The 17,419-nt window shown below is 37.7% G+C and overlaps 3 protein-coding genes across 22 annotated transcripts in view; 2 read left to right on the top strand and 1 right to left on the bottom strand.

The window, feature by feature from the left end:
- The window catches only part of LOC110838497 (uncharacterized), a 55,592-nt gene that overhangs the window by 11,555 nt on the left and 26,618 nt on the right, over window positions 1-17,419 (bottom strand). For 17 of the 20 annotated variants that reach the window (XR_015532604.1, XR_015532609.1, XR_015532608.1 and 14 more), the window contains one exon: window positions 2,167-2,391. The exons of 1 other annotated variant lie outside the window; for it this stretch is intronic. Coding sequence is in view for 12 of the 19 variants with exons in the window: in XM_087340531.1 (XP_087196657.1) it covers window positions 2,167-2,391 (225 nt within the window). In the remaining 7 variants the exon portion in view is untranslated. Of the gene's footprint in view, window positions 1-2,166; window positions 5,089-17,419 lie in introns of all 20 variants that reach the window. 2 more of the 20 variants (XR_015532605.1, XR_015532603.1) reach the window with 2 other exon arrangements.
- Window positions 1,516-4,673, top strand: LOC110838493 (uncharacterized). Its single transcript, XM_022081724.2, has 3 exons — window positions 1,516-1,855; window positions 3,040-3,283; window positions 4,382-4,673. Exons 1-3 carry the CDS (start codon window positions 1,529-1,531, stop codon window positions 4,432-4,434), a joined length of 624 nt encoding a protein of 207 aa, XP_021937416.1. The 5' UTR covers window positions 1,516-1,528; the 3' UTR covers window positions 4,435-4,673.
- On the top strand, window positions 5,952-15,703 carry LOC110838482 (uncharacterized). The gene is made up of 2 exons (XM_022081696.2): window positions 5,952-6,099; window positions 13,242-15,703. The coding sequence occupies exons 1-2, from the start codon at window positions 6,092-6,094 to the stop codon at window positions 14,206-14,208; spliced, it is 975 nt and encodes a 324-aa protein (XP_021937388.1). The 5' UTR covers window positions 5,952-6,091; the 3' UTR covers window positions 14,209-15,703.

The following is a 17,419-nucleotide window of genomic DNA, read 5'->3' as shown; positions in this document are numbered from 1 at the left end:
CTACGTACAAGGTATGTTATCATGGTATAGCAATACTAATAAAGAATACACTCTTTCTAAATTAACTTTATATAAGAAACAAGGTTCATCATGTAAAACCTCTGTGTTTTTATTTCCAACATCAGCTTCAAGCAGTGTAGTCCATTCTCACACACAAAATGCTGGAACAGCGATATGGTGATACTGTGATTTTGATACATTTTTCATGGTGGAAATACCATAACCAAGATTCAATACAGGACAATTTAGATGTTGTGTTTACAGCCATGTATAATCAGTATGGTTGAGTCAACTTTAAACACATAGTTAACCAGCCATAAAATTTCTTATCCACTATAAAAGAAAGGTAGTTAATAATTTATGACTGTTTAATGAAAAACCGCATGTAATGATCTGTGGCGTAACAGCTCCAGAGAGCCAAAGCCGACTAGCTTGACTGCTGGCCTCATGTTCACATGCCTAAACAGAGGTGAACGATCATCCAACCAGATACAGAGTGACGTGTGGTCAGCACGACGAACCCCCAGCCATTGCTAGTTTTCATGACCGGGAAAAACCACATATGGCATATCAAAAAGACAGAGTTTTAAATAGAGTGATTATATAAGGAGGTTAATGAAGAGGTTTATTGGTAACAAATTAAGCTTTGTTTGTAATAAATGTTTCTCCACCAAATAGTATTAGAATGATAAAATAAAAGAAGGTAAGACTGGCAGAATATGTAAGCATGCATGCATTTTCTTGTAGCCGTCGATGCTCTCTGTAAGAGGTTACAGAAATAATGGACTTGTTCTGAAGGAACCTTATACTACTGACAATAATTTTTATTTCTTGTCATGTATACATAATAGAGATTTCACTAACTGTGGGCTACTAATGGAATGGACCTATAAGTGCTAACATTGTCACCAAAAGTGAAAAAATGACAAGTTAGCCTGTTATTTTATACTTTAACACACTTGCAGTCATCCAATTGCAGTCTAAATCCACTACACTGCTTGTAATCTGAATTTAGCCATTAACCAGGTTGGTTCATTTATTCCAGTCAGAAACTGCATAGCAATTGTTGACAACAGATGTCTGTGTTCATTATCAACATTATATGATGCATTAAAAGGAATTTAAACTTGAAGATTTCGGTCTTCTGGGTTGTTGCGCTGTGTAGTCTGGTCAATGTTAACCAACGTTTCAGAGGTCATACTGCCTCCGTCATCAGGGCGATGAATGACCTCTGAAACGTTGGTTAACATTGACCAGACTACACAGCGCAACAACCCAGATGACAGAAATCTTCATACTCATAATATATTTTTAAAATTTAAACTTATCATACCAAAACAGGGGATTTAAAACCCTGTACTATATACGAGGGTGAGTCAAATGAAAACCGTAAAACTGAGATAAAAATTCGAAATATCGCGCCATTGTCCTATAAGTTGGCAGACATGTTACCAATGCTATAAAGAGTATCCTATAGGTGGCAATATAATGCAGACAAACAGAATGCCACCACAGTGCCAGTTTGAAGATGGCTGCTCCACTATTTGCGTGCACGAAAGAAGAACAACGTTCTGTAATTCGTTTTTTTATCAGTGAAGGTGTGAAACCGACTGAAATTCATCGACGGATGAAGGTTCAGTATGGTGATGCATGCTTGTCACAGCAGAAAGTGTACGAGTGGAGTAGGAAATTCAGAAATGGTGTGACGTCTGTGGCAGACGCTCCTCGCCCGGGTCAGGCGCACAGAGTTGTGACCCCTGAGTCTATTGCACCATACCTAGATCCAAGTGATTACCACATGTTTGGGCCACCCAAAGAGGCGATGGGAGGAAAGAAGTTCCGTTCTGATGAAGAGGTACAGCAGACAACCACAAGAATTTTTTTCTAGAGGAATACATACACTACGTAAACGCTGGAGACTATGTAGAAAAATGATATAATTGTGTACCGCCTTCATTCATAAATTATATTTAAAAATTGTTTTACGGTTTTCATTTGACTCATCCTCGTAGATTCTGGCCAGACTTCAACTCCTATGTTTAATGTCGGACATTTAGCCATTTAATTAGCATGCAATTTTGTAATGCACTCATAAGCCATTTTCAAGAGACATTTTGTTTTATTAATATTGCATGACTTATTGGATATTCTCTCAGTTACAATTACCTTACAGAATCCACACACAACTTGAATAGATGAGAGTTCAAGGTTTCATGGCAGTGAGTATAAAGATGACGAACTTTTGGGATAGTCTGGTTGAAGTATACTGATGTTTCACGGGTGCTTGCTGCTTCCATCATCAGGCTATAATATCCAACTGAATTATCTGAACTTTTGTAACCACATAACTTTCCGGTGATGGAACCAAATGGTTCAAACCAGAACCTGCCACTGAAACCAAATTCCAAGACAGTTAATATTGTTTACATTCTAACAACTCATATCTTTAAGATAAGTTTTAACAATATTTTCTTAGCTACTTTTGGTCATCTGAAAGACTTCCTTCATGAAGGTTTCTCCATTCAGATTTGCACTTACTTCTTGTTTTCCCTATTCAGCCCTTGATTTAATTTCCCCAACTAACCCAGAAGAAAGTAAATAGTAAAATTAATCATAATCTAGTATTTGTATTACCAGTTCATCTCGCAGAGCCCCAGACATTTATCTTAGCTTCTTTCTAAATATCCATAATTATTTATCAGGAAAATGACCATGTAACTAAATGTTTATATTGATCAGTACATACAACCTTAAGGATCAATTTATCCCTGGTCTAATGTACACAAGGGATGCATTCACTAGACACTGTGATTGACAAAATTTGGAGCTGACAATTCAACACTTCCCATGTACTAAATGACTTGAGAGTGTGTGGGACTTAACTTCCAAACACATCCTCATGGTAGGGCCCTACAGCACAAATTTAGCATTAAAAATTATATGCTCCAGAAAAAAGTTTGATTTCCAGATGTGACAGTAATTTCAATTGTTCAGAAAATTGTTAAATAAATTAAAGAATCATGAAATGTTTTCTTATAGGTGCAAACATTTGTGGGTTCTTTGGGTGGTGCACTCAGCTTGTACTTGGGAATTACGTTGCTAATGTTGGTAGAAGTTATGGATGCACTGTTTCGCCTCTTCTACAATTGCTGCCTGCATTGCTATCGCACGATGTGTACGACTTCACAACTGTCTAAACCAAATGTATCAAAATTTCACTATCGAAAACGGAAGACTGCGATTAAGATTGACAGTAAACTACCACAATCAGTTTTCTTTACAGGTATGACCTCTATTTATACAACAACTATATTTGAATTATCTTTCACAAATTTATAAAAATCTATTAATGTATCAGACTAAAAATATTGCAAGTATTAGCTATTTTATTTTATGTCAGTGGAGGAGAGTGAATTTGTCTAGTGTTAGCCAAACCTCAAAGCGAGGGGAGGGGTGAAAATTGTGGCAATTGAGTATACAGGCCTACATTGTACAAAACAGCTATGCAAATATTGGCTGAAAATGAATAAAGAAAAGGAATATGCGGGGAAGCAAATATAAACAAAGAAAAAATATGTTAGCAGGAACCAACTAACCTTACCTCTTTTCACGACAGTCTATACTTCAATTCAACACGACGATTTGAAAATACAGGATAATTCATAATTCCCTGACACATTACAAAAAATCGCCAGACTTGAATGACGCAAAGGATGGTAACATGCGACATGCCGACAGAAAGAGAAACTCTCCAAGTTTATTTTACGTTCCCGTCCAACACGCAAACAAGTGATAACAGTCGAGGTTTGTCTAACATCTTAACTAGGAAGATCATACACACCCTTCAGCCTGCAACTCGACCACTGGATAGTGACTTCTATAAACGTGGTTCCGCGATTAGCAGGCCCATATTAAACCAGGACAATGTGGGTAACAGCGACTAGATGACTGGGGCTGCTAAAGGTGCATTATATCTGATCGGTTTTCTGCGTTCCAGTGTACGGAGACCCAATTAACCACGAAATGATGACTTTGCTTTTCGCTCTTCAAAGTGTTGGCCGGGCTAACACAAACGCTCCAGCCCTGTGTCGGTAATGCATGCTTAATTTTATGACGGTTGTATTTTACTTTATCCTTCGTTTCTGACGAGAAAATTGTTCTAAACATTTACATTTTATTACAAACATTGTCTGTAAAATATAACACCTTATTGCAACACAAATTTATGAATTTGTATAAAATTGTTTGGGCACACAACAGCAAAATGTATTTGTCCTTTTTTTTTTTTTTTTTTTTTGCAATTTCCTGTTTTCTGGAAAACATTTTTAAAAAGGCTTTTTGTATGCAGTTTTAAATTTATTGGACATGTGCTTTATTGCAGGTCGATTTACTCCTCCACACCAACCAATAATCAGGTCAAAATATGTATGGTGAGCTGCTGAAACAACAATAATTATCACTGATGTAACAGAGTACATAAGAAGAATCTTAAGGGAGAATTTTTTTTTTTGCGAATTTTAACAAATTATCTGCATTTTCATGCACTTGTTCACCATAATGGTTACTTATTGTTGTCAGTTTCTATATGTACCTTGCTTGTATGTATGTAAACTTGCTACAAAGTTGAGCATTTATGAGGTATGTAAAATAAACTTGGAGAGTTTCTCTTTCTATCAGCATGTCCTATGTTAACATCCATTGCACCATTGAAGTCTAGCGATTTTTTGTTATGTGTCAGGGAATTATGAATAACCCTGTACATGCAGCAGAGTCCTTGTTGAGATGCTCAGCAAGTCAAGAAATTCCCGCCCTGAAGGTTCAATTTCGTGTTCACATGAGCCCGGCAACAGTCTGTCGTGAGACAGACGAGAGCGTTAAATTGGATAACTGAGGGCTTAAATAATAAATTGGGAAGTGTATGAAATAAAGCGGCCATGATTTGTTTTTATAACTAAAAATTTCTACCTTTTTGTTGGACAGCAAACTTACATTACCTAAGCAATACAGACCTAACAATGAAGGCCAGTAACGCTGATGACCCGCAGATTAATCTTGACGAATGTCTGTACGACAGAAAATTTGAAGTTTCTGAAAAAAATATACAGTAAAACCTCTCTAAGTTGGACACTTGTGGTTCCACGAAAATGTGTCCAACTTACAGAGGTGTCCAAGATAGAGGGAAAGAGAAATATCAGATTGTTTTCTAATGACAATATAGTCTATTTACTTACATACACTAACTGCTGTAGGCTTACTTCAATTAAGAATTAATGACAATAGTATTAATAATAATCTTTTGAAGCCCACTCCCATGCATTGCACATTAACCCCAGCCTCAACATTTTCTAAAGTTAATTCCACTAATTTTCGCTTCCCCATCGCAAAAACAAAAATTCCATTTCTGTTAACACAGTCTGAACTCAAATGCAAGCACAGTACTGATGGAGTTAAAACTGTGTCTTCTGCGATACTGTAGTCCAGTTAAGGGTTCAGCAAAAGAATGGTTAAACACTTACAATGCATTCCAATGCTGGGTTCAATGTCCATAAGACAATCCTCTAGAGAGGAGGCATTCATCAGTCAGAAATTCAAAATATGTAACTGAAAAACTTTCCCTGAAAAGCATCGAAGTTAAGTACATGAACCTGTCCAACTTACAACAAAAGAGGTGTTCAAGTTCCAGGATAAAGGGGTGTCCAAGATATAGGGTATTGTGGACATGTAAAATTATAGGATATTCGCCGGTTCCAATTAAAAGTGTCCAATATAAAGGTGTGTCCAGGATATAGAGGTGTCCAACTAGAGGGGTTTTACTGTATCAGCAGAGCAGGGCCGTACAAAAATATCTAGGACCCCGGGGGCAAAGCTCCATTCGGGGCCCCCTTGAATATTTTTGACAACTCATTCAGTTGAGGGGCTCGGGGACAAAGACCCCTGCGCGCGCTCCCCCCCTCTACACGGCCCTGCATCAGAGGCTATAAGCCGTGTTATCAGTGAATACTTTTTACTCGAATAACATACGAGCATCGTTAACAACAATCAGGACTGTTGTGCTGTAAAGTTGTGCTATCACGGCTGGATTAAGTGTAAAATGGGCAGGTAAGACCAAAGTTAACCACAGACGAAATGAAACTATTTTGTATAAGGAATCACATTTAAGGTCCTGCATTTCTCGATATTTTCTATACATTTAGAAGCGTCTATATTTGAAAGTGGATGTAACCACGGCATTTTTGTCTGCTGTCCTTTCTTTCTAAGGAAAGAAAGTACGCTTATGAAACCAACACATTCACTGCGTGTGTGTCCCCTTTGAATGTTCTGACCATCTGACCGATTTTCATGAAATTTTATACGAAATCTACAATTAACAGCAACAGCAATGCACAAATCTGTGAGCTGGGCGCGACATAGAAGTCACTAAATACAGAGTATTGATATTGTGTTTAGTAACAGATGTTAAAAAAGTGTCACACGGCGCCAAACCCTGAAGACCACAAGCAACAGCACCAGATCCGCGAATCTTAAACCCCATTTTATATATGATTTTAACGTCTTCATACAAAATTCCATATTTATAGCTCTCTTGGCACATCAGTTATTGTAAAATTAAAACTTTAAACATATTTACACTTCACTATACAAAACTTGCCCCAACAGAAGGTGCCTTGTAGGTGGTTACTAGCGTTTCAGATATACGAATCGCCTCCATACACCCTAAACACTACTTGCAACATAACGTTTAAAGGTCAGCAACTGTAAACATGGCGACGGTGTATTTGAGGTTATAGCTGAAAAATATCGGCATTACATAAGTTCTTCACATATATATAGTAGTACTAGCAAATATGTTGTCCGCGTCATTTATCATGTTCTTGCGAGGGGAAGGAGGAGGCATAAATTTATATTGTACGTAAACTGTAATTACGTCAGATAATTAAACACTGGTATATTTAATAAGTTTGTGTTGATAAAACACGTGGCGATAAGAGACTAATCAAATCTGAAACACAGCCGGTCGATATCGTTTCAAAATGAAACTGATTTTATTTCAGTGCCTATTAGACGATACACAGTTTTTGTGATTTCTTCAGGTAAAGTTTTGAATTTCATTAAGTACACTGGCCAACCCCAATTCCTTCAGAATACGATGATAGTCACTGAATTTCAAGAAATTTCTTGTTTAAGAAACAGAAACATTATTCATCGTGTTTACACGAGCCAGCCACTGGATCCTGTCCAGAACCTTATCAGAAAACCAGTAGGCAGCTTCGGTGAAGGTCGAAGGCAAAGTGGGAGACAGCCGAAGGCCGCCTCGTGTGTCTCACACCTGTATTTGTATGGGAATTGCATTTTTCCTTATATCGTTGTCATAGTTTGCCTTATACATGAATGGATACTTTTACCTGAGCACGACAAAAAAACCCGAGGGCAAATAATTTTGTTGGTCTTTATCTACAATAACGTACTTCTCGATGTTTAGCCAGTGATGTTGTTATTTGGGTTTGTATGTTTAAAGCACGTATTGTGAATGGTAATAGGTGTTACTATGCCTATCAGAATTTAATGAAGTCTAAAATACTGGGGAGGGAACTTAAACTGAGAATCTATAAAGTTCTGATAAGACCAGTAGTCACATATGGATGTGAAGCCTGGACATTAACTAGCTTTGATGAGCAACAACTTAGAATATTTGAACGCAAAATATTGCGGAAAATCTATGGTCCAATACAGAATAGTGATGGCTCCTGGAGAATTAGGATGAATCATGAACTAGATTGTATCATACAGGGAGCAGATATCGTGAGGCTAATCAAAAGCAAAAGGTTAGCCTGGCTTGGCCATGTTGCAAGAATGGAAGGAAACAGGGTAACTAGAAGAGTGATGGAATGGAGACCGATGGGAAGAAGGATGAGAGGGAGACCACGGAAACGATGGATAGACGACGTGGAGGAGGATGTGAGGACGATGGGAGTAAGGGGATGGAGAAGAATTGTGAATGATAGGACAGAATGGAAAAAAATCATCGAACAAGCTAAGACCCACACAGGGTTATAACGCTATAAGAAGAAGAAGAAGATGTTCGCATCATGGGTACTGGAATTATTTTTATTGAGATGATTGGTACTTTTAATTTGAATACTTTGAAATTGTTGTGAGAGGTCAATAAACTGGTTGGGAAGATAAGTCTGCCACTTTTGAGTTGTAAAAGCAGCATTGGATTCTGTAGGGTTCTGACGATGGTGTGGTTTAATGGGTTTTTGGACTTTGTCCATCGTCCAAGGTTACGAAGTCTAAAAACCCAATAAACCTGAAAGCAGCTTTGTCTATTGCGATGTCGGATCTTACATGGGATAGTAATTTAGAAAGAAAATTTCAATCAGGTGCATCTAAACGAAAAGAAAATCTAAGTTAGAGAGAAGGAATCTAGAATTCGCGGGCCACTTCCACATTCTTCGAGAAGAATCGATAATTTAGATGAAAATGGAAAGCCGGTGAAATACTTGTATGAATCGGGTAAGTCAATTCTGAAGTGGTAGTTTTCAATGGTTAGAATTATAACTGAAACCACGTAAAATGCCTTTCTTGAATATTTTCTCAAGGGGCTTCTCTAATCAATATCGTCTAAAGCCTTTATCTCAATGACATCTACATGTTTAAATTACGTTATCTGCTGTTTATCATTGAGTCCTCTTAATAAAAAGATAAAATTAATATCAGCTCCATGTAAATTACAGACTAGGATTATATACAGTATGTTAAAATATTGCCTTTAAACATTTTGAAGGGATATCGTATGACCACAAGTAAGTACAAATTCAAAACTCTCTACTTTTGAAGTGTATCTACTTCAAGTTTGTACTAGCACGTGCTGAATTCTCGGTAGGTAATTTCCTGATTAGTGTGGACAATTACGCACAAGTTGGTTAAGTGAAGAAGTTTTACTTTAGACAATTCAGCGGCAGATCTACAAACACATACACCATCTTTACTAAGGTAGTTACTGTGAAGAACATTATCATTTGTTGCTAGCAGAATCTGCCGTATATAATGCCTGAAATACGTACCACAAGACTAGGTTTGAGGTAGTTAGAGAGCTTACCACCACAGTTTTGCCTGTCCTCAAGTTTAGGATAAAAGGTGGTGCAATGTAAGTCGGAAAACGGAACTACTTTCTATGTAATTACACGAGATCCCTGTCAAACCTCTTCAGTTTCATACCAACACTACGTAAAGACTATAGCAGCTAAAAGAATACAATTTTCGGCATCAGGAAGAGAATCTCAAAGAAATTTTTTGCGTGACTTCGAAATTGCCACTCATTGTGTTCCTTCATTGTGGCGCAAGGATACAATCGACGAGTTTAAGAAGATGAAAAAAGACCAAGGCAGAGTTTTACAAGTCTGCGTTAAGGAATATTCATATAAAATATGAAATTATGCGTGATCGTGTGTCCGACGAGAAGGTAGAACAAATCTGTCACGCGCTCCTGGTAATCCCGGCTAAATCCATCCCCTAAGCGTCCAGTGAACTGCAGGTAACACGTGTCCAGGAGCACAGTCCTTAAGATAAACCACATGAAAGGAATTTGCTATGGACGTCCTGCATCGGATCGACAGATATGGGATCCTGGCTTCCTCCCAGACATCATGCTTTATGATGAGTAGGGTTCGGATGTTCATGACATGTCATTTTCATTCGGGCTTCTATTTTCATTCTAAGCTGAAATTAAACACTAACTGGGTTATTCTAATCACAATTATGCTGTTTTTATTTTGCATATAAATGCATATTTTGGTCACTTTTATGTGTTTGGTCATATTTGTAGTTAAATGCATATTTTGGTTATATTTTGAGGATAAAATTTATATTTTGGGTAAAAATTCTACTTGTAACTACATTTCTCAGACACTTACAGTGAATCCCTATGTGAAATGATGGCGTCTGCCAACTGAACAAAGTGAACAATGAGTAGTTCAAATTTTTCTTGGAGAAATACACGACTCAGTTAATTCCAGACGAGTCAACACTAAGAAAAAACTGTGTACCTGCCTGTTATGAGGATGTTCTGAAATGAAACAACGGATGTCTGCTGCAAATATGTAGCGAATGTCGTTATTGGCACTCTCTTTGCTGACCGCCCTGGTGATTTATTCCTTCTTGACACAGTAAACCACTCCTCTATCGCTGTACTTTTCGATAACGCCATGAAATGTTTGTGACGTCAAAAGGAGCTTCTCAAGTTACAACAATCTAAGAAGATTTTCATTTGAGACCTTGAAAATGTAAATCATTATATATTGTAATGCTGCCAAGAAAGGAGAATGAAGAAAGTTACTTAATATTTTGAATTTTGTTTATTTATTTATTTGTAATTAATGAATTTGAAATGCATGAAAGGCTCTTTCTTAAAATTTATCCTATTTTTATAGGAGCACGTATACTCAACAACTGATGCAGATCCAAAACGAGGCATTTACAACTTAAAGCGACTGAGGTTTTTGATTAAAATTGCTAGGAAATCAAGTAATGTAATAGTTGTACATGCATATGTAAATAAAAAACATGGTTAAAATACAAAGCGTTTTTTTAAATTTTAACGAATACTTTTTCATAACAAATTAGGTCATATTTTGCCTTTTATGGGTCATATTTGGCTATTTTGGGGGGCATATTTGCATGCATATATCTCGGTTTTTAGGTCATGAACATCCGAACCCTAGTGATGAGGCTACTTTTCAAGGTCAATGAAGTCAATCGGAAAGCCGCCACATCTACAGAGATGAAGTCTGATATCGTAGATTAAACGCATGGAGTGCCTCGTAAGATAAGATTACTGGGCCTTTTCTTTCGTGGCGGAGGATACAACAATGGGTGACGCGAACCTTGACATGCTGGGAACAATTCACGTAACCCCCAATCAGCGGATTTTAGCCGAACATCATCTACCAAGAAGGATTTGTAAGTGCACGTGACCTGATAGCCGTTTGCTACCAGGTCACATGCACTCAGCGACCCACAATTCGTTACTTTCATGTAAAACTGCGTGATCGACCAAAGTTACTTCCCCAGTTAGCAGCGGAATTAAAATGCGGGAAATTACAATACAATACACATAGTTTGCTTTCGACTACTCACTGACTCTATGGTGCAGGATATTCTTTGAAAAGTCGATTGTATCCTCGGCTTGTCAAAAAGCAGCCCACTTTCTTTATGGGACCCGAAGGTTCACTATGTCAGCCACCGGACTCTATCTTGAGCCAGCTGCATCCAGTTTTATCCATGTTAATGTTATCCTTCCTCCTACGCCTAGGTCTTCTCAGCGGTCTCCTCCCTCTATCAATGCCACTAAAACTGTATAAAAAAAATGTAACGTATTTTTTATTCTGTGCTAATTCATTTGTTGAGATGACAACAAAGTCTGAAACAGAGGGTCCTGAATTTGTTTGAGGACTTAACATTATTTTGTAGATTATTGTTAAGTGATATTTTATCCTTTAAAACGGATAGTGAAAAAGATTTTATCCAAGGTTCCAGAAAGGTAAACATCAACTTGTGTACGTACGTAACGTGTTTATACAACACACACGAATGTATTTAATTCTTAAAACCACGGACGTCTTCCGATTCTCATTTATCTGTTTCTGTCCACACTGCCCTTCTTCCACTAGTCTTTCTGCCATTTCATCCTGATATCTTTTCATCTGACTCCGTGCCTTCAACATTCCCGGTGTTGTCCATAATTCTTTGTACAAGTCCGTACTATATTAACTGTTTAGTTTTTATATAAATCAAAATATTATTTTGTAAATCAGTATTTCTCTATTTCATGGTTTGGGATTGTCTTTTCTTGATATCTTGCCGATCTTCTGGGGGGAAAAACAAAACAAAAAATTCCATGTCCAGTGCTAGTAATTCCTCGTTTTTAAAATTTCACATATCTGAACTTATTTACACAATACGAGGTGCTACCCAAAAGTTCGGGGAATTTGAATTCCACGTGTGAACCGGTTGTGGAATGGCCTGCCGCCGCTAGATGGGGCGAGCAGTACCCTTCGTGAATTAGTGTGCCAACAGCCGTGAAGGCGAGAGGCCGCGTTCTTGAATCTCGTGCGTTTTTGTAACGTTGTGTTGTAGCGGTTCGGCGATTTTTTAAACCTGCATAAATGGCAGATTTTAAGGAGCAAAGAACCTGCATCAAATTTTGCTTTAAGTTTAAAAAAACTGCTGTAGGAACCCACCGCGTGCGTGTGGAAGCATTTGGTGAGAATTCTATGAGTCAAAGTAAAACTTTTTTGTGGTACAAACGCTTTAAGGATGGACGAACGTCTGTCGACGTCGATGAGCAATGTGAAGTCCATGTTGATATTTTTTGACATCCAAGGTATTGTCCACAAGGAATTTGTCCACCCTGGTCAAACTGTCAACGAGAAGTTTTATTGCGAAGTTATGACGCAGCTACGGGAGAGCGTCCAGAAAAGTGGGAGAACAACTGCTGGGTTCTCCACCACGACAACGCGCCCGCCCACACATCGCTCGTTGTTCGGCAGTTTTTGGCTTCTAGTGATTCCCCACCCACCCTATTCGCCTGACCTCGCCCCCTGCGACTTTTTCCTGTTCCCCAAAATGAAATTTCGATTGAAAGGCCGTCGTTTTGACACAATTGAGGAGATCCAGGCAGAATCGCAGGAGGTGCTTAAAACACTCACACTCGAAGACTTCCAGGGATGCATGGAGTCATAGAAAAAACGCTGGGATCGCTGTATCCATGCCCAAAGGGACTACTTCGAAGGAGACGGTGGAAACTAGGAGTTATGATACGCAATTTATTTTATGGGCAAGTTCGCTGAACTTTTGGGTAGCACCTCATATATCTGCTCGTTTGGATCATAATTAATCTTGACACCCCTAAATATATTCGTTTTCGGTTTGTTATATTATTTGTTCAAACTAGCGCTAAACACACTCATGTTATGTGTTCTCTGAATTCACTTGTTCGAAGGATATAAGTGGTAAAACTTTCTTTCTAGGAAGATTCGACAGGACAAGAATAAAGTAGTAATTTAGATAATTTAAATATTTTCAAAATAATACAAAAAATTAAAAAGAAAACCTGGTCTAGAGGGTTGCTTGAAAAATGCGGATGTTAAGGTTTAAAGTATCGAAATTTAAATGTTAAGCACTATAGCGTGTATCTTCCCATAATTAAACAATTACAAACTTGTGTGTTTTATTTGTTGCAGGATGAAAAGTTATCTACTTCGCTTCTTGTTGCTAACAGTTGCCACTTCAACAATTTTTGCAGTTCTCTGGCATATCAGCACCATCACCTCATTGCATCGATTACCACAATCAAATATATTTGCCGAAACTGAATTTGTCTCAGTGACTGAAATATCATTTGAAGATTTTAATAACGAGACTGGTACCAAAAATGATACATATATAGTTCCCAACATTATTCATTTTCTACGATTCAAACAGGAAAATTTCTCCTTTGTTGATGCAGTCTGTGTGCTGTCTGCTTTCAAAAACCATCGTCCTGACAAAATAATGTTCCACACAGACGTCGACGGTTTCATTGGTCCTTACTGGGAAAAGGTGAAGAATACACCAGGTATAGTGTACGAAATACGGAGGGTTGTTCTACCGGATGAAATTTTCGGACAAAAATTCAGTGAAGACTATCACCTCTGGCACGCAGGTGACGTAACGAGGATCAAAATCCTCATGGAACACGGAGGAATATTTCTAGATAATGACATCTATGTCGTACAGAGTCTGGAAAAATTTCAGAAGTTTGAAATGACAATCGGCTGGGACGAAAATCAATGTATAGGTACTCAGGTCTTAATAGCCAACAAAAATGCTAGGTTTTTGCGTCTGTGGTTGCTGTCCTACAGAAAGTATTACCCAGATAAATGGTATTACAATGCAGGGTGTAAACCGACCGAAGAAGTGTTGTACAAGAGACCGGAACTTGTTCATCGCGTCAAACTTCTATTCGGTGTACACATGCTAGTGCATAATCTGTACAAGACAATGTGGAAAGATTGGCGCAAACAGTACACGGTACATTTGCTAATGCGACATAGATCATACCTTGACAAAGAACATCTCGATAAATGGCCAAGTTTCGATGAGAATAATATTAAGGATTATCCTATGACATTCGGTGAGATGGCCAAGGAGGTGTATGGTATTTCTTAACATTAAACAACCTAGAATTATCCATAACTTTTAATGAAAACATCAAATAATATCATTTGAAATCCGGTGAGATACCAGTGTTATGTATATTTCCAAGTTTAAAAAGAAACCCGAGGACATTGCTGCCAGGTGATTATGCTATTTCATTGCCTGGCTATTTTAAGTGACAATACTGCGTAATTACTCGACTATAACATTTTAAAATAATTCTTTTTACATATTTTCTGGCTATAAGAACTGTAAGGACAGTAGAAAATCTTCAACTACGCAGTTACATGTATATAATCTCTTTGGTTTGTCTGCGTTGTGCACCCAAATACCACCATTAAAAGTAGGATTTGAGGTTTATACGGCGGTGAGTCCAAAGATGGCTTTCGTCTCATCTCCTGATGATGGAGCTATCAAGGACCTCTGAAATGTTACTAGATTTCTACTAGACTACACGACGCAACAAACCAGAAGACAGCAATCTTACCACCATTCCAAATGGTAATACCAAACTTCGTTATTTAGTAATCAAAATCGACAATGATAGGATGATGATAATTTGTAAATGTTAGTGAATTACGAAAGAGTTAGCGATTAGTTTCATTATAAAACTTATCACTTGCAGAAAGAAATGCAGAAATTTCTCGAAAGCTTCAGTGGTTCGTAACGTTTCTGAAAACCACCATACACAGCCGCCTGCAACGTAATCTTTGAAAACGACGCTTCGATGCTGTTTACCCGGAGTACAGAGTACAACTCTTTTGAATCTGCCTTCCAGCGCGGCTGACGGATATAAACCCGCGGAAATCATGAGACCTATGTGCCGATATACCACTTTTATACCTGTTTTGGAGGAAGAAACTTTTTCTCGTTCTGCTAAGCCAACTCTCTGTCTTCTACTATCTGTCTGTTGTTTATTTAATGACGATGTTATTAGTTCAGAAAATGTAGCGTCGAATAACACGGTGATTAATGGCAATTTAATTGGAAAAGATATGGAAGAAATCGTTCATGCACTGATGTTCGATACTATTCCAGTATTTTCGTACAGGGACCATGGATCATCAACAACAGTTAGAGTTACAGAATTTACTATTTTCTGGTTGTTCTTTATTAATAAATTTAATTTATCATCTTCTATAAGAATTTAAACAATAATGCGTGTAATTAGAAGTTTACTTTCTCATATAGCCTACGTTATTACTAATCTTCCTAACGCATTTATTTCAGTAGTGGAAGAGAGATTAGTAGGTTGAGAAACACTTGAGAAAGTGAATGGATCCCCGACTTCTGATATTTAGTTGGAAACGTCCATACAAATCACCATGTGTGTCATTATCTGCAACTTATCTGAACAGAAACATAAAAAGTCAATGATGGACAGGTGATAGGCGATAAGTGATTATGGTTGGATTTGTTGCCAGAAATGTGTGAAGTGGTTCTTGTCTAATCACGATTATCGGAAAGCCATATTTTTAAGTTTCAGAATAAAATTATAACAAAGTCAGTGGATTTCAACCTTTCTTGACAGAGTGAACGAGTAATATTCTATGACAAGCCGAAACAGCTTCACACACTTGTGTTCTTTGCAGGAATACGAGTTCACCAATAAAGCAGTTTTAAAATATGGGGACTACAATGGAGAAGGTCTAAGCCTTAACTTCTCCGTTGTTAAGGCAGGCTAGGTTTAAGACAGGAGAGGTTGTTGGCCTGCATATGTCCTGAATACCCTTATCTGAGCAAGCCATTGTGTGGCTGGATGTTAAGCCTAGGTTATTACATAGGGTCACAGTTCAACTGACATACTAAGCAGCAGTCGTATTTATTCCTTGCAACGACCCTATGCTTCGAAAACAAGCAGAGAAGTACCCGTCGAAAATAAATTCAAGTGTCATACAACCAAACGAATTGTTTATGGATCCAAATTTAAAAATAAAACCACAACTTTTACATTCACAATTTGTTTAATTTTGTTGAAAAACTTCTTAAAAATACGTGCTTAGTTTTATGTATAAATGTAATATTGTTCGGGAGTTGTTCACAGTACGTTATTTCCCTTGAAGATGGCAGTAGAAGTCACGCAAGAATGTGGTGACATCTCTTAGTAAATTCACACACTGACAACATTTACTCACAAATATTCCATATTCCGAAGTGACTGAAAATCGAACGTGTTTCGAATCTGTCCTTGTTTTCTTCGACATTAATACTCGATATTAATAATGCCTTTTAAAGCAAAAGAGGTTTCGCTGCCGTTCAAAGGGCACAATTTTCCCAACCAATAACATTTAGAGAAAGGGAGCCCAAGATGACGACATCGAAGGTAAATACGGCCGGAACTAGAAGCCGCAGAAAGAAAGAAGATAACGGGATAAGGAGCACGGTGACATGACAGTCGTACGCAACAAAATTAATTATCCATGGATTGGTGCTGTTATGAAACGAAGAATCCAGGACTGAGGATAAGAATAAATTCTTGGCCATCGTAACCGCCTTCTGGGCGAGATTTATAAATACCAGGACTTCACAACAGAAAGCATGAAAGCTAAGAGAGAGCGAGAAATATTAATTAGTCTCATACCGTGACTTCATGAATTTAAATGGAACAGAAAGGGCTAAAAAAAATTCAAAAATCACGTTTCTTGGTGAGTGCTACAAATTTGTAACAAAAGCTGCACAATTTAACCTACAAAATGCATTTCGGCTTTTATCAGCTTCAGCGTCTCTTGTATGAAGCTCGTAATGCCACTCTTAAATCTTTTTTTATCTACGGTTGTAATGCGTATTCAAGTAAATGAACGAAATGTAGAAATTTATTTGCAACTCCCTTACAATCCGCATTCAAACAGTTCAGATGCCACTTCCTAGACTAAAAATTTTTCGTCAGCAATATCACAAAAAGTACTGAAACACGTATTACTTTAAATTAGACGAAGCACGTGGTGTCTTCTGCAGTAAAAATACTTACAGAAAAAATTTTCTTCGATCCTATATAATATTTATTTTGTAAAATACTTATAACCAAGATTCTTGTGAACAGAGACTGAATACATGTAGGATTTTAGGTTCTCAGATATGGCTGGCTGTCTTCTGGGTTGTAGCGCTGTAGTCTAGTGGAAGTTTACCGACGTTTCAGCAGTCTTTGATGCAACCATTATCAGGGCGATGAGTGCTGACGCAGGCAGCAAGGACCTCTGAAACATTCGTAAGCTTCTACCAGACT

The sequence above is a fragment of the Zootermopsis nevadensis genome, unplaced genomic scaffold (genome assembly GCF_977971745.1).
Source record: "Zootermopsis nevadensis isolate Lab colony 2312 unplaced genomic scaffold, Znev_1.0 Znev_ptg000061l, whole genome shotgun sequence".
In the NCBI taxonomy this organism is placed as follows: Eukaryota; Metazoa; Arthropoda; class Insecta; order Blattodea; family Termopsidae; genus Zootermopsis; species Zootermopsis nevadensis.
This window is presented reverse-complemented; position numbering and strand designations above follow the sequence as displayed.